Source organism: Melopsittacus undulatus, chromosome 7 (assembly GCF_012275295.1).
Source record: "Melopsittacus undulatus isolate bMelUnd1 chromosome 7, bMelUnd1.mat.Z, whole genome shotgun sequence".
In the NCBI taxonomy this organism is placed as follows: domain Eukaryota; kingdom Metazoa; phylum Chordata; class Aves; order Psittaciformes; family Psittaculidae; genus Melopsittacus; species Melopsittacus undulatus.
The window spans coordinates 61,968,605-61,993,727 of record NC_047533.1 but is presented as its reverse complement, the minus strand read 5'-3'; the positions used below and the strand labels follow the sequence as shown (position 1 = coordinate 61,993,727).

At 40.5% G+C, this 25,123-nt stretch overlaps 1 protein-coding gene across 2 annotated transcripts in view; it reads right to left on the bottom strand.

Moving 5' to 3' along the window:
- NR3C2 (nuclear receptor subfamily 3 group C member 2) overlaps positions 1 to 25,123 on the bottom strand; it is a 208,458-nt gene that overhangs the window by 26,569 nt on the left and 156,766 nt on the right. For both annotated transcript variants that reach the window (XM_034064607.1, XM_005146571.3), the window contains 2 exons: positions 10,001 to 10,339; positions 9,446 to 9,590 (listed from right to left, as the gene is read on the bottom strand). In XM_034064607.1, the coding sequence (XP_033920498.1) occupies positions 9,446 to 9,590; positions 10,001 to 10,339 (484 nt within the window). The remainder of the gene's footprint in view (positions 1 to 9,445; positions 9,591 to 10,000; positions 10,340 to 25,123) is intronic.

Below are 25,123 nucleotides of genomic sequence, written 5' to 3'. Positions count from 1 at the left end.
CTGATACCAAATACTCTCTTTTGGTCTGCATTTGCATTTCAAAGGAGACAAATCACAGTTTAAATGAGAAAATACATAATTGTGTCTTTATCAAAATGCTTTTTTAACACTATATTCAGTAATAACTGATGATAACGTACACATGACAATAACTACTCTTTTAAAGTTCACCAGAGAAAGGTATCACCAGCTAGAGAAGGTGCCCATTAGGTACCGTTTCATACATCCATTATGCCAGGGCTCATTGTCACTTGCAGCAGTTCATCAGCAAAATTACTGCTATATTCTACATGCGGCAGCAATTCTTCTCTCGTGCCAATGATGCCTCAGAAATCAAGACTTTGCTCATGCTGTCATGCAAAACCTGGCATTTTCTGGAAGCCAGCTGAGGCATGCCTTCTTCTCATATCACTTTGGAGAAACTACTTCCTAATTTTTCTCTTATTCAAGTTTAACTTTGTAGGGGAAGCAGCAAAAGGAGGCACTAAGGCATTTGGTGATGCCACCAAACAGCTCACTGATGTGCAGAAAGATTAAAGCAGTACCACTATTCAGACAGACACCTGAAAGGAACAAACTTCTTCTCTAACCTACCTCTTCCTGACAAAGGCCTCGCGAGAAGTGAAAAGACACCCTCCCCAAAAGGCTTGTGGATGTCCCAAAGTCATGCTCAGACATTACTAAGAGAGCATAATTATGCCAAGTTCAATGTAGAAATCACTGGGCAAGTCTTCATGCTAACATCATAAAAACCAAGTCAAACACACACAAGCTGGAAACCTGCCAGAACATCCAGTGGGCCAACAGACGATCTAGATGAAAAAGAAGTGTTTGAGAAAGATCAGGCCATAGAAGAAAAGTTATATAAAATCCCTGCATCACTGTTCTCTGCAAAGGAGACTCTGCACCAGAGTCTCCCTTTTCAGTGAGTGAGTGCGAGAACTAGTTTCAGATGAAAGTGTGAGTAGAAGAGGGTTCAGAAAGAAAGAAAAAAAAATACAGTAAAATGAATAGTAATAAATCACTAAGACCAGATGGCATGAGCTATAAAGTAACTTAAATAAGGAATTGCTGAACTACTAACTGTGATGTGCAGCTTATTGCTTAAATTGCCCTTATAAAAGACATGGAAGGTGCCGAACGTGACTGATTTCTTAAAATGGGTCTGGCATTGGGGAAGGAGCATTCAAGGGACCAGAGTCTAGTAAGTCTCCCCCCTGCATCTAGCAAAATGATTGAAAGAGGAGCATTAACAGATAAATAAACATGCTGTTAAGGGAAGAAAGTCTCTTTGGCCAAGAGAGGTCATGTGGGTGTTGAGACTAGATGGTCTTTAAGGTCACTTCCAACCCAAACCATTCTATGATTTTATGTCTCATGAATCTGTAACAGAACTCTTGACAACAGCACTTGAGTTCTGGTCGATAGAGGCAACATCTGTATGACAGAAATGCTTTTTACATGCCAGGTCTAGCTGCATCCAACGGCCATATGGGGTGAGACCTAAGCAAAAACCAACCCTCTCCTCCTCCTCTCCTCTGCCCTGGTTTCCACACAAAGGAAACTGGGGCATGCAACTTGGGTATAGGCTCTAATCCCATCTGTCATTGTGCCAGCATGCGTAATTACTGGTCCAGGACCTCCTGCACACTGCACTTTGCATCAGGAGATAGGCAGGCATGCAATCACAGCAAAGTTGGATGTTAAAACTATTAAAAAGATCTCCTGAAAGCTCTTAAAGAGAGCTTAGGGATAAGGAGGAGGGCTCTTCATGGATTATTAGCAGCTTAAAAATAGGAGACAGAGGGTAATAATAAATGGGCATCTCTCTCAAGTAATGGAGAGGTTACTAGGGAAGTCTTGCAGAACTCTGCTCTAGGGCCTGGGCTGAAAACTGTACTCATACATCATCTGAAAAAAAATCAGATCCATGGAAGTGACAGAGCTTTCTGATAACTCCAGATGATGAAATCAAGAACTGTCTGGGAAAAACTGCTGAAAAAAGCTTGCAAAATTGTGTGGCTGGCTGACAGAATGGAAGGTGAGAATCAGTAATTGCAATCCATGCAGATGGTATGATCGTCTTTCACCATACATACAAAATAACTGGGGCTCTAAGTGAATAAGCATTACCCAATAAAGAGACCTAAGTGTAATTGGAAGAGGTTTTGAGGGCTTCTGTCTTTTGAAAATGCTTGCTCAGCGTTTACTAATGGTCAACAAAAGCAACGGGTGAGAGAAGACTTGCGAGCTACTGCATAAATCCACTGCATTTTGAAAACAGCATGTCAGTCTGGTCTCCTCCCCAAACTAATACAATGGGCTAGCAAAATCATGGAGGGAGGAGATAAGGATGGCCAGGGGTAGCAAACAATGGATATACAAGAGGAGAATAAACTGACTAGCCAATTCCTCAGTCTCTAGAAGAAATGGTGGGATTTGACAGAGATCTTTAAGTGATAAATGGCATACAGAGGATGAAAAGGAATATATCCACTATTACTACAAACACAAGAATGAAGTGGCACTCCATTAAATTATCAGCTACCTGCTTTAGAAACATCTCCAACAAACAAATACGCATAATTAAATTGCAGAAGCGAGTGCCATGGAACATTTTATATGTCAAGATTATAAATGTATTCAAAAAGTATCAGGCAAATTCACATAAGAAAGATACAGAGGGGTTATTAAGCACAACTGTCTGAATGCAATCTCCTGTTCAGAATCACTGAATCACTAAATCTCTGACTGCTGGAACAGGCTAATGAAGAAGCACCATTTTTACCCTTGTCCTGATCTTATGCTTTCCTTTTAGCTGACCAGTTTAAAGGATAAGAAACTAGGCTAGATAGAACTTCCTTCTGACAGTGCTCACATCTTCACGGATCTCCTTAAAACTATTTTATCTCCTGTTTTCCTTTCAGTTTCACAATTTTAACAAAAGCAACTGAGACATTAGAGATAAAGGCATCAACAGGCAGAGCACTTAGAAATTTAGGTGAAGAAGTTGAATCTATTGCTTTGCCCAACCACTGACCTGTTTACAAAGAAAAAGCAAGTTAGGATTTGGAAAAATCTAACTGGAGCATATTACATCTGTTATGTACAGATATGACAGTAGTTTATCAAAATCCCCTTCTGTGTCTGTACTCTTTTGGGCCGGGTATATACAGAATCCTTCCATATACTTCTCTGAATGGAAACTTAGCTGCACTTTATCAAAAAGTAAATAATAGTAACAAAGTACAGAAAAGATCTACTGATAATGATACCCACTTCTCACTGCATTGACAGGTTAGATTGTATGATGCAGTGCTCCTCTTCAAAGTAATATATACAAGCAAAAATCATGCAGGGAGGAGTATCAAGGAGCACTGCTGACCTTTTAATGAGATCAGTGATCACAGACACAATTTATCAGCAAAGAATGAACACTGACAACTCTCACCAACAATCCCTGCTGCAATATTAATTAAAAATGAAGGATTTGGAGACTGCCAGATGAAAGAGATTACAAAATGTACCTAAATTTAGACAGAGCAGGATTAACAGATTGCAAAAGAAACCAAAAGAGTTAACAGCCATCATCCTGCAAAATATAAAGGGGGAAAAGTAATCTTTTAAACAAAAAAAGTTATTTACTGGCTTTATCATCACTCACAGAGCTTCTAAGTAATCATTACCCCCAGAGCTTCTAAGTAATCATCACCCCCAACCCTGAGGTACATAAGGTTAAAAAACCCAAAACCTGCTATTCTTACATATTCAGCTTATTTTATTACATTTATCTTCCTGCTGTTACCATAGAAATCAGAATACCAGGAAGACTTATGGCCTTCTGCAGCGAAAGGGCACAGAGAGGCAGCTGCATCCTTGCACTACCTTACGCAACAACAAATCCTAATGGTCCCAGCTTCCACATTATGAGAGTATATTAGGAATATAATGAAAAGACAATTAACATGCTATTTACTAATAAAATGCACATAATTAATAAATGTGGATTTAAAATAAAATCTTAGCTACTCAGCTGAGCCACCTCTTAATTCTTAATTTAATTTTATGACTTTCCTCAGTGTTACAAAATCCTTTGCCTATTCTCATCCTATGACACCACTGGCACAGAAACTTCACAGAAATTCCCATGTACTGAAGCTGTTTTTCCATCTCTATCTCATTTGCTCTACACCAAATTTGTCATTTGGAATATGTATTCTCTGGTTTTCCTCTATTGCTAAGATCAACAACTGCCACCTTCTCCATTATAAAACTTCACATTTGGGGCAGTTACCAAAGGCATAGCATGGAAGATCCTTGCAAGAGCATATTTTTATTTTACTGAAAGTTACATCTTGCACTTTAAAGTAAAGATTAATATTAATTTGTAGCAACCTTTGTTAGCTTGTTACACTACATTACGGACATAGCATTATTAGGTTATTTAAAAATATCTGGAGTAGATGATTGAATTTCATAATGAAAATGCCATCCACGCTGAACTACAAACTAGAAATGGCAATAATGAGAGGACAGCCCCTTTGTAATTCAAAATCCATAGCCTGAAGCTTTGCCTTATCAGTCAAAGGCACCAACTGGTATATTCTGCACTTCATTATTTTGTACATAATATTCAATAAAATACAGCCTCTACTGAAACCTTCTTACTCTAAGGACTGAGCTGCATATGATGTCATACAATGATCTTAGAGATGGAGAAAAGACATAACTGATCCAAACGCTTGTAAAAACTGTCTCAGTTTTCAGACTCAGTTTTTCAAGTTCACTTTAATAATTCTGGGTACCTCATGCAATGCCTTCTGTTGTTTTTATCAGGCAAACCCTCAACTCCTTGAGTAGCATAACGATCTCTGTAAAAATCCTATGACAGTTAGAAGAAAGTACAACAGCCAGGAAATGCAGAACCTGAACGCTTATGCACCTGTGATTTATACTTTATGCTGCAGATGAGAAACCAAGAGAAATCAAAGGAACGAGAAAACACAGCACATTAGTCATTTGGTGCATTTGCAAAATGCTGTTGAAATATTGATGCTGCACTTCAGTGTACCAAAGTTTCTCAACATGGTGTCTGAGCATTACTGAACTCTTTCAGTATCCCACATCATCGCTATTTTACAGCTAGATAAGGCTGGAATGTTCAATAAGATAATTTGAGTAAATTGCCTAAAAACAGTAAGCAATTCGGGAATTTGAGTCTCTTCTTCAGAAGTCCCCAAGGATTTAGAAGTCTGTGAAAAGATCACGTAAAACCTACAATCAAAGGGAAAAATCAAGACCTGCAGGGGACCCCCAGTGTCGGTCTGGCTCTCTGTTTTCTTTATGCCAGCAGACGCCAGTGTGTGCCTAAGAGGATGCCTGATTTTTAACAGTTGTCAGCAATGCCACCAGCTGGGTTTCTGCTCTATAGGAAGATGAAAAGTCACCATTCCTCTTCCTTAGGGGAAGGGATGGATAAGCAAGGCAGTTTGCCATGAGGGATGCAGTTCCTGGATTCCAGCTGGGAGGGGGATTTGTGCTATGAGCACAAGCTGCGACCCCAAAGGCAGCCCATGTTCCACGTCTCCTGCTGGTTTCTCATGTTGGGGGAAGCAAGGTTCCCTGTCACACACTGTCTTGGCTCCTGCTGGGTTTCTGTTGGCAGTGCTGCACTCGTAAATGCTTTTTATCCCTTCCTGAGCCTCTGAAAGGTTGCCAGCCGGTGCCCTGACTTAATGTATGGGTGGAAGCAGATACCCGGGAAGTTGCCACCACTAGCCAGCAGGACAGGAACTGCCTGAGCCTGTCACAGAAACATGAGCAAGGAGGAGCAGCCCTTGCCTTCCTCTGGGATTCAGGCACTTGACTTCTGCACTACAAAAACATGAACTCCTAGTACTGGAAGACCTGGATCATCAGATTTTTGTCTATGACCAAAACTGTCATGCTGCCCCAAAATGGTGGGTACTTTTCCTTCGAAAGGATGAAGCCAGAGAGTCATTTTAGCTACTGGTTCAATGAGTAATTCATCTAGTAAGGGAGAGACCAAGGCAATTTGAAATTGACTTCCCTGTCTTCCAGGACCATGTCTTAAAAAAATCACGTTTTAGGCTGTTCCCTGCAGCAAACAGTTAATTTTGCCTAGCTTCAGACAGAATCCCTGAAAATAAACTAGCATTAAAAAACACTGTGTTTTGCTACATCCCTTACTTTGTTTTTGCACCTATTCCAAGCAGCACCACTCAAGCTTCCTGCTTTCAATTGTGCATAATTTTACCAATTTAATGCTCTGGACTTAAATTGTCCATGTGTGCGCCTGCCTCAGGTTGAATTAGATTAGAAAATTTCAGCTGAAGTGTTTGGTTAAGTCTGAAGAGAAATTGTCTCCCTCCCTCGAGTTAAATAAACAACAGCCACAGCCATTTTTTTCTGCGGGATTTCTGTTACTTTGCTGTAGCAACCTGAAATGTCTCTGAGCTTAGGTCTTGAATCAGGGATAGTCTTTTGTCACATCTTAAGGAAATCTTCCATATCAATATCTCCCTGTTCTCCCAAATCCTCAGATCCATCCAAGGGAAGTCTTCCTCACCGTCAAAAAATGAAGCAACAATCCAACTGTCTTTTATTGCATAGTCCTGGATCATTGCTACAACTCAACCAACCTGACCAAAGGAGTTGCATGGAAAAAATATTACGGGATAACATAACTTTTAAGTTTGGTTATGGATACAGTCTTCAAAGCATGTACCCAAAGGGCTCAAACTATGATTTCACAGACAACCTTAATTTAGGGATTTTGCAGTTTCTCGGATTTGAGCTTGCAGCCTTAAGAACATCATTGCAACACCCTTCGAGTGTAATTACATATGCAACAGTCATCCTTAAGAGTGTTTACCTGCAATAGGAATTATGTGGCGTCACATATATGACAGTCTTTTCAGGATCTACGGTGGATTAAAACTAAAGTCGTATATACAGAATATTAGTTTTGATTACAATTACTATGCTACAAAAGAAATTGATTTAAAGCACTCACATCCTGTAACTTATACAAACACAACACAAAATACACTGGCCCATTCCGGCTATTCTTTTCAAGCTGGTTTTAGGCATTTCAGTGGCAGGCTGAGTGGCGATTTTCTAATCTCTCAGATCTCATCTTTGCATTTACTTAAGCCCACTTAAAGCAGTGGAATATACACATGATCCAAAACTACCAACAGTACACTTAATTAGATATATGGGGAGATTCAGATTGGGTATAAGGAAGAAATTCTTTACTGTGAGTGTGCTGAGGCACTGGCACAGGTTGCCCAGAGAAGCTGTGGCTCCCCCATCCCTTGCAGTGTTCAAGGCCAGGCTGGATGGAGTTTTGAGCAACCTGATCTAGTGGAAGGTGTCCCTGCCCATGGCAAGGGGTTGGAACTAGATGAGCTTTAAAGGCCTTTCCAACCCAAACCATTCTGCAGGCTGCTCAGGGTGTTTTGCTCAGTCAAGACTTAGATATCTTCAACAACAAAGATTCTAGGGTCTTTCTGGACACCTGCTTTGCTGTTTCTCCACCTCATTATGAAATTTCTTCTGCTGGCCAGGAGAAAGTTTTTTGTCCCATATACATGACTGCAGCCTCTCATCCTTTCACTGACACTTCCATGAAGAGTCTATTTTTTCCACAACTCATCAGGAAGCTGAAAGCCACAATTAAATCCCCACTGCACCCAGCAGTCTTCTCTTGGCTGTTTGAGCCCAGCTCCCTCTCTGTCCCACTCAGACCCTCACTACCTTGGCCAATCTCCATGGGTCTCTGAAGTTTCTGAACAACTTTCCTGTGCTGGGGAGCCTAAAACCTGGACTCCAAGCAAAGTCTCGCAATCACCAGCCTGACTGGCAATGTGAGAATCTTGGAACAGGCTTCTGCTATCTTTGGTAGCTCTGCAATGAGTACATTCTCAACGTATAACTAAGTACAGGAGCAGGCCACTATCTTACATACATATCTGGTTTTGGATGTTTTTATTTCACACTCCTTTTCCTGACTTGATCCCAACCTCAAGCTCAGTATAATTCTGCAGGCAGCTAACTTCAAGGCTTGCAGCAAAAACCTCACAATTGATCTCGACTTCTGGAAGCTGCTTCTAGCTGCAGTACCACAAACGCTAGCAATGCACATACACTTTTATTTGCAAGTGGGATTGATTTCCCTGTCCAATAAATTTTGACCCCTGACTGACTATCTTCAGATGAAGGAAAGCTGCTTCTGTGTTTGAACTTTTAGTCTACATTTCCCCAGGAGAACGGGACTCTTTGAAGTTCACATTTTCACTTAGCTTTAGCTACAGATACTTTTGCTGTTATGATTCTGTAATGTCCAAGTCACAGTGGAGGTGCTTTCAACAAGGAAAATGGCTGACACTACGTTTTCAACCACATGCAGTGAATCTCCTCTTAGAACAAAACAAAAAAGCACCAAACCAAACAATCCTCCTTTGATACTGCTCACTGCTTTGGGACCTATCTCATATACATTAATTATTTAGGAATTCCTAAATCTAAGAAAGACTATTAAGATGAATGGTGACAAAACATCCTTGCCAAGAAAAACATTTCAGACTGCTTCAGGAGACTGAGCAGGAAGTTACTCTTTGTTCATTCTTTTTTTATTACTTCTGTGGTTTATTTCAAGAGCACCCATATACCGATGATCATGGCTCATCTGTACCCCTAGAAAACAAACAAGCAAACAAAATGCTTCTGGGATAAGCATAGGACATGACCCCAGTTTGACTGTCTGTGTAGTGTCTTAAGTTTTGACTTTACTGTCTTGGAATAAACACTAGGGGAATGGAACAGAAATTAAATTATACTCATCAAAAGCGAAGCACTAAAATACAAACTTAAAATATGGAGGAACTCAGAAGGAATGGTTCCTTGGTTGAGCCTTCTGTTTTTTCTGAATGCATCATAAAAGAAGTTATATTTCATTACTGAAAAAACATTTTGGCTTCTTTCATGATTACAAAGAAGGGTAATTAAGATTGTCAAGAAAACACATTGAACAGCTGCATACTGTTAACAAAAGCACCATTATAAGACTGCGCTGAATAAAACTGGTAATTTAAATATTCACATTTCCTAGAAGTTAGATATTTTTCCAAGCTCCAGTAGATACCAAAAAATGTTGTTTTTTTTCCTACAAATCCTGGTCACATATCAGTCATATTTTAAGCAATCAGAATGGTCCTAATTTGAAGTCACATCCACATATATAAGGAGAAGCGGATGGCAATATCAAAGCTTTGCCAATTGAAAACTGAGTCAAAAAATTAAGCTACTTTAAGCCTGAATTAGCTGAAATTTTCTTAGAGAGCAGCTATGCCTGAAAACCAAATAAAGACAGAGTAATCCTTCCAGCTTGCAGTGAAAAGGACCATTAAGGAATACTTACTCATCGAAGATCAGGTCTGGAGCAAAATAGAGGAACTGGCTGTTTGTATGTTTGTACGATCTCCAACTCAAGGCAAATGATGACAGACACATCCATGAATACTGAATTAAAGTAATTTGGTCCTCGAGAGGCAAATTTCTAAATCCTAGGAATCAAACCAGAAAATACTCGTAAACTACACTGCACTCTGCAAGGGTTGGCCCAACCAGCACTGAGTGCATTACTGATTATTTTTCCAGTATTGATGAACAAGAGCAACACTCCCACACAAAGCATACTTCTGAAAGAAACACAGCCATAATCTTTCATTCCAGTGACAAAACATGTTTTCTTGGCTATCATTCAAAATGAAAGTTTGTAAAATACTGATCACAGACATATGAAGCAAAAGTGACATAAATAAAAAAAAACCCCGAACAATCTCTTCTTACATGTTCATCTCACACACCCCTGTAAGCACACACAGCCCACAGAATAAAGATGTAATTTCTCAAGCAAACAGTTCATTAAGCTAAAAGAAACAGTGAAGTTTCACCAAATGCCTTGTGGTGTTACCTGGAAGTATCTTTGCCCACTTCACCACCTGAATCATCTGCTTGCCGGCCAGGCGGTTTAAGGTGGAAAGCAGGTACTCCGCTGTGTCTGGCTTTGAACTGTCATATCCTGCGTACACAATCTCCGGCTCAATGCTTTCAAGGATCTTAACAGGAGAGGGAGTAAGTGCTGGTGAGATAGCAGACATGTGGGGGACAAGTGCTGTGTTTACAGAGGGCTCAGTCACAGGCGCGATGTATGTTGTCCCTTCCTCGGGGCTCTGGGGTGGTGGCTGCTGCCGCTGCTGTGGCTGTTCCTCGTGCATCCCTTTCAATTTCCCCAACTTTTTGGACTTCCGAGCTGGGGAGATGAAAGCACAAGAGCCAAGTCAGTACAGAAAGCTGGCGCAACCCTGGCTTATAGAAAATGGAAGCAGCAGGATCACCTCAAAGTTCCCAGGGAAATGGGTAGAGGACCTTCAGAAGTACCTCCCTGCCTGCAGCATTGTTACACTCAAAAAGGACCAAAAGACACATGTAAGCTCATTTCCATTGCTTTACTGGATGTTTCTGTAAGTGACAAAATGTCAGTATCTGTCTTCATACAGACATACATAGAACAACCTAGTCATCGTGGTCAGAATCACTTTTCACCTACAAGTGTAAATTCATATTCTCCATTGCATGTGGTCATCAAAAGAAATCCCCCTGGCAATGCCTAGAATTAGGAGACCTGGAGCCCTCCTAAGCATTTGAGTCCTACTGCCCACCATGGCAGCATCTCAACTTGAAATGCAGTTAATCCATTTTGAACAGCTTAAGCCAGTTGAATCCCTTTGCTTTTGCTGCTTTGATACTTCCATAAGAGCTTTATCCCCTTCTCTTGAATAGTTCTGAAATAACACTAGAAATATTTACCCAGTTAAAGAAAAAACAGAGCCTTGTGTAACACCTTCCTCATGGCTATCAACATTTCTCTAATGATTTTCCTTCCCTTTTGCTTTCCTTTTTTTTTTTGCTAATGCGAATAACCTTTACTAGAAGACGGTAATGCTAGTGTGCTTTCTCCCTCTGCAGAGATGCCAGCCATTCTCTGTGGGTTGTTTTCCCAACTTTTTAATGTGAAACACAGGTATGTAAGGAGGCAGAAAGCCCTGCTCCCAACCCAGCAAAATGATCTTGTAGCATGAGGGAAGAATGGGAAATAAAAAGTTAAAAAAACCTCAAACAAAAACAAACCACACAGAAAGATCCGAGCCAAAAGCCCATCGCCCACCTTTCATGACAGGAAAAGCTAAATAAAATAATCAATAAATCAGTAGATAATTAACTAGATCTAAATGCTTGCAGCTCTTTCAGAGTAACTTCTCTCATAGTCATTCCTACCTTGCCATACACAGCTAAAACCCTTGCCTGGACTTTTATCTTCCTGTCCCTTGATTATTGCAACATCCCTTTTACTGTCATCAGTAAATACAAGTCTATCGCACTCCTACTTCGAACACTAATGAAAAAACCCTCCTTAATCCATGCCATGTCCCAAGTCTACTTCCTTGAGGGTTTTTTTTTTCCACTGCCATAAGTTCCCCTCCCTATCTTTCCCTAAATATAGCACCTTTTCTGCAATTCCAGGATCCTTCCTGGCCAACCTCCACCTCATCCCTCCTCTCTTGTCCATTATCAAAATGTTCATTTCTACTGCTGTGGAAGTGCCACTGCAACCTGGGAAGTTTTCAAAGCTTGGTCTATGTGCTTCCTCCTTATTACACTGCAAAAAACTCCTCACAAAGATCCACAGAACTACCTCATTACTCCTCTACAGACCCCTTAAACCCCACGGTTTAAGAAGACCTTCCTCAACAGTGGAGCTGCTGTTGCCCTGGGACCACTGCTGGCGACAGCAGCCATTGGTGTTCGACTGTTTCCTTGAAACTGGGGCTGCCTGTCCAGAGCCAGAGGCTATGACTGAGCTCCCAACTCCTGCTAGGCAGGATACAGACGCCCAGAGCCCAGGACAATGCACGCCCAAGTGTAACAATAGCCTGTTGTTTTCAACATTTCCTTGCTGGGACAGTACCTTGAATTCAGAGGAGCTGGCTCATCCCAAGATCCAAAAGAACAGCTTATTTGTTAGGGTAAACAAGGGACATTGCTGTGGAAAACAGCGATGTTACCACTCATAAACAAGATCCTGAAGATCTTGCGTATGGAGTCTCCTTGACTATCATCTTCTAAACCTAAACAGAATCCATTACTACTGCATCATGTACAGCACTGAGCAGTAAGTGCAAAATCAGAACATTAGTTTGGTGCTATTTCTATCACACGATGAAATAAGGACCTTCCTGGCTGATCTGAGCGTCAGTGTCACTAAGGAGGTCTACAGAGAAGTACAGAGATCTTTGTGTAACTTTAATCACTTTTCCTTTGGAGATCTGGACACCATTTCATTAATTCACCTACAGCATGTATGTCTGCTTCCAACAACTTCTTAATTTCTCTATTCCTGCAAATATCCAGACAAAGTGAGGCAGGGTTTTTTTGATAAGAGGTTTAGATATGCAAATAAAAATGTGCCAGTCCTAATAAAATTTAGTTTAAAAGTCTGTTGTTAAATGATCCACATGTACTTAAAAAAACTTTCCAATTACCTGAAGCATTAGTTCAGATTATATAGGGAAACACAAGAACTGCTGTTACAACAAGGAAGCAAGAGATATATCTGTCAGGAAAGGTTTCACTGCGTCTGGTTCTGTCTTAAGAGACAGGGCAGATGAGAAGACCCTTATAAAAGTCCCTTCCAAACCCATTTCTTACTCTTCCATTATAAAACTCTTAAAAAATGTTCATTCAAACAATGAAACACAACTAAAGGATTTTTCATCCTCCGTGCATCAAGTTATATGGATGCTGACATCCATTCTTTAGGATGCAACTTCTGTTCCTAGTACCCAAAAAGCCATTTTACAAAGTAGCAGCTGATCAGACATTTTGTTAAATGAGCTTTTTCCTCACTCTGCAAAATAAAATGGGGGGAGTTACAGGCGAAGCAGACAACTCTGATAAATTTAATCCTGAAAAGTAAGTGAAAATGCTGTTGTTCCCCATTTGGTGCAGTTGCACCTACATGATGACATCCTCATGAAATCACTGTAAGCATTAAATATAGTTTGCTCTTATCTTATAAAAGGCAAAGCTGAACTTACACATTTGCCAACAGAATAAATCCCAAAAGCAAAGCAAGGATAGCCAAGTTCAGCAGAATACCCGATGACGAGTTAACAGAGCTATTGGCCACTGAAAGAGAGTTTAAAAATAAGCCTGAAGGAGTGGATAGAGATTAGTGTTTGCTGTTATTATTCACTAAGTTTTATCAGGCACTATTTTTTTCTGTTATCAAAACAGGACTAAAAATAAATAACTTTACATATCTTCCATGTTTGCAGAGGCAAATAAAAAAAAAAAAGGCATTCTCACCATAAATACATCGGAATAAGAAATGTGTTGGTTCACCAACTCCATCAAGTATCCAGCAACACAGATAACTGATTATATATTTATTAAGACATAATTTTGGATATTCTGTCCTCTAAGAGTTTTTCAGTAAAAGAAAAAAGAAGTAACATTCTTCCATGTATAATACTGGCATAAAAACGTGTTTTAGTTTAATTTTCTCCCATTATAATGCCTTTAAAATGAAGCTGAGAAAAACATTACTGCTTGACAGTCATGTTTACAGTGAAGAAAACTGTATTTTTCATTTGGCTTCATGCCAGTGCTGTAGCTCAACTGGTTTGGTAACTCCCACAGAAACCAACAACTACAGATTAAATACAAACTCTGAGCAGTACTTTCTCTGAGGCGGTCTTTTGAAGCTGTTTTTCACATTTGCTCTTGAACTCCAATACCAACTATAAAACCAACAAAGCAACCTCTGAAACAGTGGGTAAAAGCCACGCTCATAAGGACTGCCATGTGAAAACATTTAGGAAATCACAAGCTCATCACATAGACCAGGGATGAGGCATACATGGTGACATTTCGTGGGGCAAAGTTAAAATCTGAAGCCTATCTGGGGTTAGGTCAAGCCTTTTATCCAATGGCTGCACAGTCAGTGGCGTATCTCTAATTGCAGGACTTCTTGCCCTCCAGTTCAGTGTTACTGCACTCAGGGTATTATATTATAATCCTTGGATTTTTAAATCACTTGAGACAGAGTGGGAGTTGAAGAAAAACAGTAGTGAAAGACACACTGCAGATACACTTAAGGTTAAGACTTCAATACCTGACATTGCTTTTGCCAAGTATTTTAGAAGGTCTCGTAGACTGCAATAGAAATAATGAAAAGTAAGGATAAGCATCTGAAAAGTCACATGAAGTTGGACTTTAAAAAAGCATGTCCACCAGACCTCCTCTGTAGCTCTTAACAATGAATTACAGTATTCATAGGAATAAAAAAGCTGCAAGTCTGACCACAGATAGCGGCCCCTATTCCTCTGGAAGCAACAGGCAGAGTTTCACCTGGATTTAATACGAGCAGGCCCATGTCCTACATGGTCAAAGAAAAGCCTGCAAATTCTGCAAAACCAGACGTTGTTCCGTGTGCTTGGAAGACCTTGACAAGAGCCACCCGCAAATACCAGCTTGCTTGTTACCACCCCCAATGCCAGTCCCACCTGCCTAGAAAAGGGCATCAGTATGGCTGCAGAGGCACTATGGAAGGCTGAGATGCCATATTAAAACCAGTTTAACTGTCTTGAGCGCTGTTAAGCCCGTAGGGCAAAACAATATATTTTCTCATTTACTACAGCCTTATGATCTAGCAAAAAAGAGAAAATCATTTGTCAACAGCTATTGCCAGGAAACTGGGGTGAATTCAGATTAGAAAGATGGTTATTTAGTATTGACTCTTCATCTGTAAGGACTCCTGTCACAAGACCGAAACAGAGAGGTCTGTGCTTTCAGGATCAGAAGTTTCTGTGCCATCTGTAAAACACTGAATAGGCTTCTGGTCATCTGCAACAGTGAATGCTACTCTAGGTCAAATAACAGGACATTAACGGGATGTGACCCTATTGTAAATTGTTTTCTGAATACAAATTAATGTGAACACCACCTACAAATCTATGTCATTCTTGATTTTTAAAGGTTATGTTTGGAGTTTTAGGGTAGTTACAAGACAGGTAAACTACTATACACTTTTTTAAAATACCATAGTGAACTTACATATGCCATACAAATTGGGCCTAGAAGGAGCTAATCTATAATCTTTCTGTCCCCAGGGAATATACACAACTTGAGTTACAGACTCCACTGGGCTGCACATCTGATAACTGTTTTTCATAGGATCAAAATGAATAGTTTTCATCAACATTACTGTTAAAAAAATGGGATCCCAAAATGCCAAAGAACAAAATGTTATCAACAGTAGATAAGGGAACCCATAAATATTATGACTTAACTCAGCAATTTTATAACAGAGTAATATCTTGCTTGCAGAGTTGTATCAGTGTTCAAATTTGGCAAATGAACAATCTAAAATGCTCTGCAAATTCATGCTGGCATACAGTGCTCTAAAGTGAAATCTGAAGTTTAGAAAATTATCTGTAGTTCTATGTAGAGTGAATTACATCACTTGCAGTGAAAATCCTCTGGAATTAGGGTTGGGTTTTTTTGTTTTTTTTTAGGATATTCAAAGTTTATTACCTTGCTGCCTATCAAAAAACAGTTATTACTTATATAGCTAAAGACGTGACACAGACGACTAAGAGCTTTATTCATCACATATGTAATGCTCTGCCACAGCCAGGACCAAACTAATCATGACCTGACAGATCTTTATTCTACCCATGTTGCAGGACATAGCTGAATCAGTAAGTGATACCACAAGTACATTATAAGGACATATGCTACCTTTGTGTAAAGCAGAGAACATCAGTGGAAGGAAGGGGAAACCAAAATGGACACAGCACAGAACAACGAAAGTGATGGAGGTTTAAACACAGAGGTAAAGAAGAAGAGAAAGCAGTAATCTGAGTAAATACACGTAAAACACAAAAGGGGTGGGGGGAGGGGAATAATGATATGCACTTCAAATAAGGTGTAATTTGGCTTTCCCACACACCCTTCTTTTGCTGCCTGCCTCTCTCCAAAAGCAACCTACAACACCTTGCTGCACCAGAATCACCAAAGGATCAAGCCGCCAACTCTCCCCCTGAGGCAGCCATTCCAGCCTTTGGATAGACTCCCCTCCGAGCCCTCAACAAGTATACACATTTTGTCACTTGCTTCCACTTTTGTATAGATAAATGCTCCATCAAAATGCCACTTTTTCCTACCCTGAAGCTTTTCATCATGTTTGACTGGTGCCTTTGCCTCACTTTCTTCAGTGAGCTGACATCTGTTCTCATTAGCTATTTTACTGCTACCACAAATAGTGCTTCCCTTCCCCCAAATCTGTTGTATCTTGACATATATGAAAATTTTGAGCTATCTTGGTACAGACATTTTTTCACTTAAGTGTCTAGCACAATGAGTATGAGATTTTGCTGAGAAATTTCTAGATAATAATACAGACATTTCTGATATACATACATGCACACACATATGCACGCAAATGCATGGAATAAAGTTAAAAGCAGTTATGCAAACGAGATCTTACAGTATCATCCCATTCGCTCTACAAAGAATATTCAGGCATGCACCCTTTATTCTTCAGGAAACAAAGAAGGGAACAACCAAGACAGGACCCTAAAGCTTCCATAAACCAATTATCCACTTTGGGAAACAAACCACTGCTTTTTAGGTAGAATTAAGGTAGATGAAGAACCCCTAAATGTGACCCAAGTGTTATCCTGTGCGTAAGAGGAAGGGCCAGATATAAATCCAGAAGACACAGAAAAGTGGATGAGTCACTGGTTTGACTGGACAGACCAAGGGGAGAAAGCAAATGAAAAGTGACTACTGAAGCAAGGGACAAGTTGTACCAGGACTTAAAAGGACAGCACAAGATTACTTTGTCATCTAAGACACACCACCAAAGGACTTTGTTCTTGCAAAGCAGTAGGTGATTTTTGCAGTGACATTTGGGATATGCTGAAGAGACCAAGCAGTTTGCCTAAATACACAAAAAGAAGACTGCAGCTACTGAGGAAGACAATAAGGGTCCTGCCTTCAAATAGTTTAAAAGTAAATTTTAAAACCTGTTTCTGATGGCTGTGACCCACAGGATACAGTGACAGAAAACTATCACTTGTGGGAGCCTGAGGAATCAGTACAGTTTAATTAATAAAGCAATGAAAAATCCCTGATTTCTTATCCTCCACCAGCAGAAGCAAGCTTTAACTGGAGAATAAGATCAAAGCCAATGATCGAACTCAGCAGAATGAAATGGTAGGCATAACTGAAATAATGACATAGTTTGGCATTGCCAACATAATTCACAACTGCTTACTAATTAATAAGTAACACTTTAATCTGACAGGATTGGACAGCTTAAAGACAAGGAATAAAAGTGTATGAAGTCTGATCTATGGGTATGTCACATTTTATTTGCCTTCAATCAGACCCTGCAAAGATCCAGGCACATCCATAAATGTAATTCTTGTTCTTGGTTCACATTCAGTACACCAAAAAGGGAGGTACAGCACAGATGAAAGAGCTTCTAATGCATGTTTTAATCTACATAATTGTGCATATTTTCATTGTGTTCATTTAAACATATTTTGGTTCTTTATTCTAGTTGGATTTAAATTACTAATAAAACTGGATTGTAACTACATAAATACTTCCTGCTTGTTACTTTACTTATTTATATATAGAATTTCAGGGATGTTTGTGTTTTGCTTTGTTTGGAACAGATTCTAATATACAATGGAGTGCAATGCTGCTCCAGTACAGCACTGTAAAGCACAGAAGCAATATATGTGAAGCAGTTTATCCTCTTGCTTTGAGCAGGATCAACTACACTGTGCCCAACCCAGTATGTTATTAATCTCCAATAAAGGGAATTCCGCAATATCTCCCATCTGTCTCCAACATCTAACCACTCAGTTTTCTCCTAGTATCTCCAATGTGGCATCATTTTTTCTGGAGTAAAGTTGATATCTCTTCATCATTTCCCCAGAGGCCATAAAGAACGACTTATCATTCCTGTCCCCTCTCTTACACCCCTTTTTGTATTGAAAGACTGGTATCATGGCCTTCTTAATACGTTTCTCTCTTTGACACTAAGATAAATTGAGTTTTATCAACTCTTGCTTATAGACTTATGTTTTCTTCTAGGCTTCTTCTTAGCCTTGTTCTTCCTTGGGCAGTGTCTGGTCTGTATACATCTTTATTCAGGCACACAATATGAAATTTCAGGAGGGAAGATTCAGTTTAGATGTTAAGGAAACCACTCTGGCTAACAGTGCTGAAACCCAGACACAATCATAGAATCAACCAGGTTGGAAAAGACTTAAGATCATCAAGTCTAACCATTACCCCAGGACTGCTAAGACCACCAGTAAAACATATCACTGAGGCCCTTATCTACATTGTTTCTGAACACTTCCAGGGACAGTGATTCTATCACTTCTCTGGGCAGACTGTTCCACTGCCTGACCACCCTTATGGTGAAGAAATTCTTCTTAATATTCAGTGTAACCCCTCCTGCTGCAGATTGAGGCTGTTACCTCTTGTCCTATCACAATCATCAGGCCCACACTTGCCAGCTCTACAGGAACAGAATAATGTCTTAGTATCAAAAGAGACTTACCTATTTTTGCAACAATTTTATGTTGCTGAATTTACCCTAAAACCATCATGCAACCATGCTTCTTTCTCTACTGCAGTCTCTAAACATCTGCTCTCACGTATTTCATTCTTGCCCACCTCAACTTGCACTTCTCAACATACCCATCAGCACCTTACTTAAAATGCCATCCTCTTGGACTCAGACACTAGAACTGAAGACACTTTTGAACTGTGATTCTGGTCACAGGGGAGAATTTGCAAATCCGTAGAGTTACATGTTTACTCTCTACTTTGTAATGGAAGTAATTAGTAAAATTGTAGATCCAGAACTGACCTTCAACAGGACCCTACTTCAGATGCCCTTACAGTGTGGCAGCAAACCACTCATCACAGCTACTTCTGGAGAATGGTATTTCAAGTAATTATGCACCCACTTAGTGAGAAATCTTGTCCTATTTTAACAAGAATTCCTCATTTCCTTCTGACTATACTTATGGCTGGAGATACTGAGTGGTGAAATACATACACCTACAGGGAGGTGGCACCTAATGGAAGCACTTGCCCACGTCTCATGGAACAGGCATGGTTCCTGTGCAGTGTGCTGGCTTTTGCACACAGAATTCAGGACTGTGGATCCAGGCCTGCTCAAAGGGATTGCCTCTATAGGACGGAAAAAAGAAGCCACCTTGCAAAGCCGGCATAGAATCCATCATAGTTGCCTCAGAAAAACTAAGATGAAAGCCCAGCTCAAATCTAGTGCATTTTGAGGTCTGACTCAATGATGAAGCTTTAGTTACCTACTTGTCTGATGAGTGGGACAGTGATGTCCACAGCAGTCAAGAATGGAAGGCACCGGGGAGGGTTTGGGTAAGAGACAGAAGAAATTAATCCCTTTTTTAGCCATGCCAAGCTTCAGGCTACACATTCATGAAGAAGGACAAAAGTGACAAAAGAAAGCTGAGTTCCAAAGTGCATTTTACAGGAATATTTAGGTTGTCAGGGAAAATGTCTAACACATTTGCTTGTTTCTCAGCAATTCTCAAAGTGATAATTAATTGAAAAATAACAGTTTCATAGGGGTACTCCTCCCTGTGTGGGAACAACTTTTACCAAATGCCAATTAGTGGTTTCCTGTTAAAATCAAATCAAGCTGGTTTTGATAAAGCTTTTTAATGAGAAATGGCTAAAGTATGAAAATTTTCCCCACATATATTTCACATAAAATCCCAAACTGGCATAACAGTCTCACAACTAACATTTCTGGTATATAAAATTCCCTCATGTACTTCTTCATTAATTTCAAAAGAAATGTATTTACTAAATATTTAAATTATCCAACAAACAAAGCCTTATAAAAAGCTTACAAAAGAAAATTATAATGTTGATGAAAGCCAATCTTAATCAGTCCTTTTCAGATGCTCCCAAAACTCATATTTTACTGATTATTTATTCATTCTTCGAATTTATGGCAAATTCAATGATTTTCTAGCTAAGCATTGTCTACTAAATGCATCAGCAGATCTAACTATTGACCAAACAGATTAAAAGACTAGCAGTAAAATACCAAAAATGAATGCAAAGAATAGGTCACCTACAACTCCAGTATGTGTCACCTACAGTTCTAAGACACCTGCAGCAATGAAGCATGAGCAGCTTGAACTTGGTTAAAAACAAAGTTAGGGAAACTTTGGAGAACAGATTTAAAAATCTTCCACTGTACCAGACTGAATGCTCTTGGCTATGATCACTGGTTTCTGCCTTGTGTCAAGTGACAACCTTCCTCCCAAAACACCCATTCCCATCCAACCTTCTGTAGGCGATCCTCGTCCAAGTCTTCTCTTGCTTTTATTTGGGTTGATACCCAGTGCTAAGGCTGATCCATGATTTTTGTGCCCTTCATCCTGATCACAACATTAAGACATTTTGACTGCCCTGTCTTGTAGGTATTTACTGCATATGAAATTTCCTCCTTGTATTTACATTGGAGACACAGGTACTCAAGCTTCTCAGAGGGTTTCAAAAGCATCGATAAGCAAACTCTGCCGCAGCACCTCTCACCCTGTATCTTGAGCGCTCATGCTTCCACTCCATGCTAGAGTGAGCCATGCTTTAAATGCTTCATTTTTGTTCTTGCACTACCATTAACAGAACTCAGCTTAGTGAAGCACTGCACTTCCCTCTGCAGTCTTTCTGGTTATGTCGTAAGGTGCCACATGCCCTCTTCTCTTTTTCCCCAAGTAACAGAAATTTGAAGTACTTTGTCTCCTCACTTGTACAATTTCCATATCCCCAAGTTTATCAACTCTATGAACTCAGATTTCTCTCAAATGACCTTGTTTCTAATACAGTCAATGCTGTTGCTCTGACCCTCATCACCTAGGAATCATCTACCCCACTTCCAGGAACAGCAATACTCTCTGTGCAGTACAAGCTGGTTGTTTATCTTCTGTAGTCATCCGAGCCGTATTTTTCACCATCCTGTTCATGATTAGCCAAAAAAAAGAAGACACTATAATCATGATAATCTCCTGCTTTAATAAATCACCTTGACCATGAGTGAAACACCCTGTGGTATTAGTCACCTTCCCAGGGAAAATGCAACTCTGCAGTATTACCCATATGTACGATCTGAATCATCTGAGTATCTCTTTGCAGCTGGCAGAGTGGCATATTTCTAAATTCTCCTGCGGTTGAAACAGTTGTGTATGAAATGCCAGCAATGACTAAATTGACATAAGCCTCTCTAAGAGGATGTCTAAATGATGTGTCTGAATGTGCTTGGTCTCTGTGTAGACAGACCCAGAAGCCACACATAGGTTTCCTCAGCTCTTTCTTTCCAGTATGACAACTGTGAGGTTTTGATGGCAGGAATGTTGTCCCACATCAGTATCTTTTCTGCTCCCTACTGACAAATCCCCTTTCTGCTTGTCCAGGGTGGATTTGCCTTGTGGTCTTGACATTCCATAATTTTCCTTCCTTCTCTTGCACCTTCTGCAGGGAAGATTATTTCCATCACTAAGATGTTACAGAACTGGGGGATGTAGGAAAACTGTTGGCAGAGAACTACAAAAGCACACATATCACCAGCACCAATTTGCAGGAAGATGTGTGGTACTGGGTGGCTCAGGGAATGTTCCAGTGGTGCTTTCACCTTGCCTTCCTCTTTGTTAAACATCACCTTCTTGCCTGTTGTGCATTGCTGAGGCTTAGCGCCCATGTTTTTCCTTCATAACCTGCTAGGTCTTTCTACTAACATCAAACTCTCAAAGTCTGCTTTTTGACCCAGGTACCCTTGTCACTTCTCACACCTGTTTTAGCAAAAAAACAGATACTAAAAATGGAAAGGCATGCACTTGGGAATTGATGGGGAAAAAAAGAAAACAGCCAGGAAACAAGATTCAAACCAAAACACAAGTTACTAAGGTAATTCTGAAGCAAAGTGCATATGAGAATACAACAGGAAAGAACAACAGACTCACGTGCTAAGGCACAATCTGTGATTGAATAAATTTTCCTTGTGACATTACTGGAGTAAACCACAGCTCGAGAGTCAATTTAAAACCTGTGAAGTGCCAAAGTAGCATACAATCAAAAAAGCAACACAATGTCAGAAAAAAGAGCACATGACTTGCATAGTCTTTGCACCATTGCTGCTTCAAAACATACTGTCACACAGAGGACAGACAGAGTAGCTCATTCAATGAAGATCAGTGATGTCAAAACCTAGAAAGCTTTTTTGTATGTGGAAAGAGTATTTTCCCATTTTTTTTGATCTGCACACAAATTATCTAGCTTAACTCCACTTACACAATATTAACCATAGTCCAGAAGAGGCCTGGGACAGTTGCACGATCCATCCTCTTGCTCAGAGCCAACTGTGCCCTTGTCATTTCTGACAAATGGACAAATGTTTGCCTTATCTTTAAGACACCCAATGACAGACTCTGCTTCTTCCCCAGACCATCTATTCTAGTGCTCCCCTGGCCTTACAGTAACAGATATACTTCCATTTCCTCACTTGCCTATTCCTTGCTGCTCATTACTTCTGTTCCGCTTTCACAGACATGGAAAGCAGATCATCTCCCTTCCTCTTTACCAACGCTTTTGCTAAAACAACATTTGTTGCCCCTCTCTTCACCTTTCCCTCCAGTCTTTTTTATGGACTAAACAATGCCAAGTAATTCAATCTGTCCCCACTAGCGAAGTTTTAAATACTCCTGATCACTCTCATTGCTATACTCTAGGCTCTTCAAATTGGTCTATGGCACACTTGCAGGCATCTAATGAGGGATATAACAAAAAACATTAATCAGCACAGTGAGACCACCATACTGTGGCCAAAGTTGTGTCAGATACGGCAAGTTGAATCTTCATGCCCTCTTTCTCAGGTGGGAACTCTCTGAAGTAATGACTTGGTGGAAGCTTGAAGGATAAGTTCCTCCTGCTCCTACAGCTTCTCACAGTGATGGGGAAGTGAGTAATAGAAACACACCACCAACAACCACAAGGAAAGGTTTTGGAAGGGCTTCTGTGATAACCAGCAGCTCTGGAAAGAGGAACAGGAGACACAGGCATGCTTTCTTAACTGGGACTACGCTTTCACTGTGGGGAAGAGCACAAAGGATATGGACTTAGAGCACTGTGGAAAGAAGCACAATAATTTGGTGGCTGAGGAAAAAACAGAACACCACCAAGAGTTGCATGTAACAGTTTTGGAAACACTGAAGCACTCTGGACTGCTCCAGAATGGCAAAACAAAAGCAATGAACAGAAGTATTATGGGCTTGCTTGCTTTATGCATCTGTATGAGCAACGAAGATAAACGGCAATTCATGTCAGGATCCTCAGGAAAACAGGCTGACAAATTTAAATGCCCTACAAGACAGAGAACTAGTAAAGGGGGGGGGGGGGGAGGGGGAATCATGCTTGGTCCTGGGGAGTCAAGGAGCCAGAAACATCATCTACCCTGGAAGCATACTGGAAGTGAAAGCTGGAGCCTTGCCAACAGACAGGAAAACTTAAAAGCTCCCAGGGGATCCCTGCAAGCCAACCAGTGAATGCCTGGCAGAAGGTATTCAAGCAAGAGCCACTGCTGTGCTTCAGTCCTATTGCCTAACAACAGCATACCAGTGGAAGATTCTTTTTGCACCTCTTCTGGGAAGACCCAAGTCTTCCTCTCAGAAAGCTGTGATCAGCCCTCTCCATTCTGTGTTTTGAACCAAAGCAAGACACCATGTACAGAACATGAACCACCCAGGAAAGACCAACCTTTGAGCCTGCAGAACGAGTGCTACAGACTGCTGAAATCAGACTAAACCCCACAGAGCCTGCATGCACAGTGCCACCGCACGACACGAGGCAGGCTGGGACACGTACTGCCAGCAGGAGCCCAGAAGAGCTGCAGCTCCTTTCGTGAGGCTGGCAACCAAGGGTGTTATGCCACAAATGGTATGATGGAGAGTCCAGCAGATACAACAGGGAAGTTTGGAGTTCAGCGGACCTGTGCCAAAAGCCTGAAAGGCTGTTCCTGGAGGAAAGACAAATGCTGCTGGCAGCTGGGCACTCATCAGAAGGCAGAACTGAAACCAGCAAAACTTGAAAAAACAAAGGAGGACTGAGAACATGAACCTGATTAGGAGTTTGATCAAGGATTGCTGGATGAAAGCCGTGTGCAGTGCGTCTTCTGGAGCTGCCTTCACATATGAAATAAAGCCATCAGCAAGGGCACACTTTCAAAACTCTTTTTTTTAATCAATGCCTAAGAAATCACCCTGACGTCACCAGCCCTCCTCAAAATGCTGTTTTAAAAACATCATTCAGAAGTAGTTCCTTAATATTTGTGGCAAGTGACTGTTCTGATGGTTGCAAGGATGTCCTCTTCTGAAGAGCCACCAACATGGGCTCCATGCAGCAACATGGATTTCCCTGCTGACTCCTTTCATGAGTACACCCGTAAGACAATTTAGGAGAGCTAACAAAATCACAGCACAAGACAGCATGGTTGCAGGCTATGCCCTAAGGTTATATTACTCACTTGGGCTCAATACAGTGTACATGCAAATAAAAGTAGGTAAATCACTGCTTCACTTCCCTGCTAAGAGCACAGATTTTAACACAATCTCAGAACTTGATGGATTTCTAACACAAGTGTTTTCTGAAATTGTCACATCTAGAAAAACATGAATGTTCTCTGAAACAATACTTATGCTAACCTAGACATTGGTAGGTATCACAACTAAGCTGTCCAGCTAAAGTGTGGGAAAAACTGACAACGTGAGGTTTTGCTTCATCAAACCCACAATTAATTTTCCTCTCTTGCTGTATATTGGTAAAAGTCTCTTCAAAGAACTGACACACACTCAGCTGAATGTTCCAAGTTAAAAAAATTGACTAGATTCCCTCAGAAGAA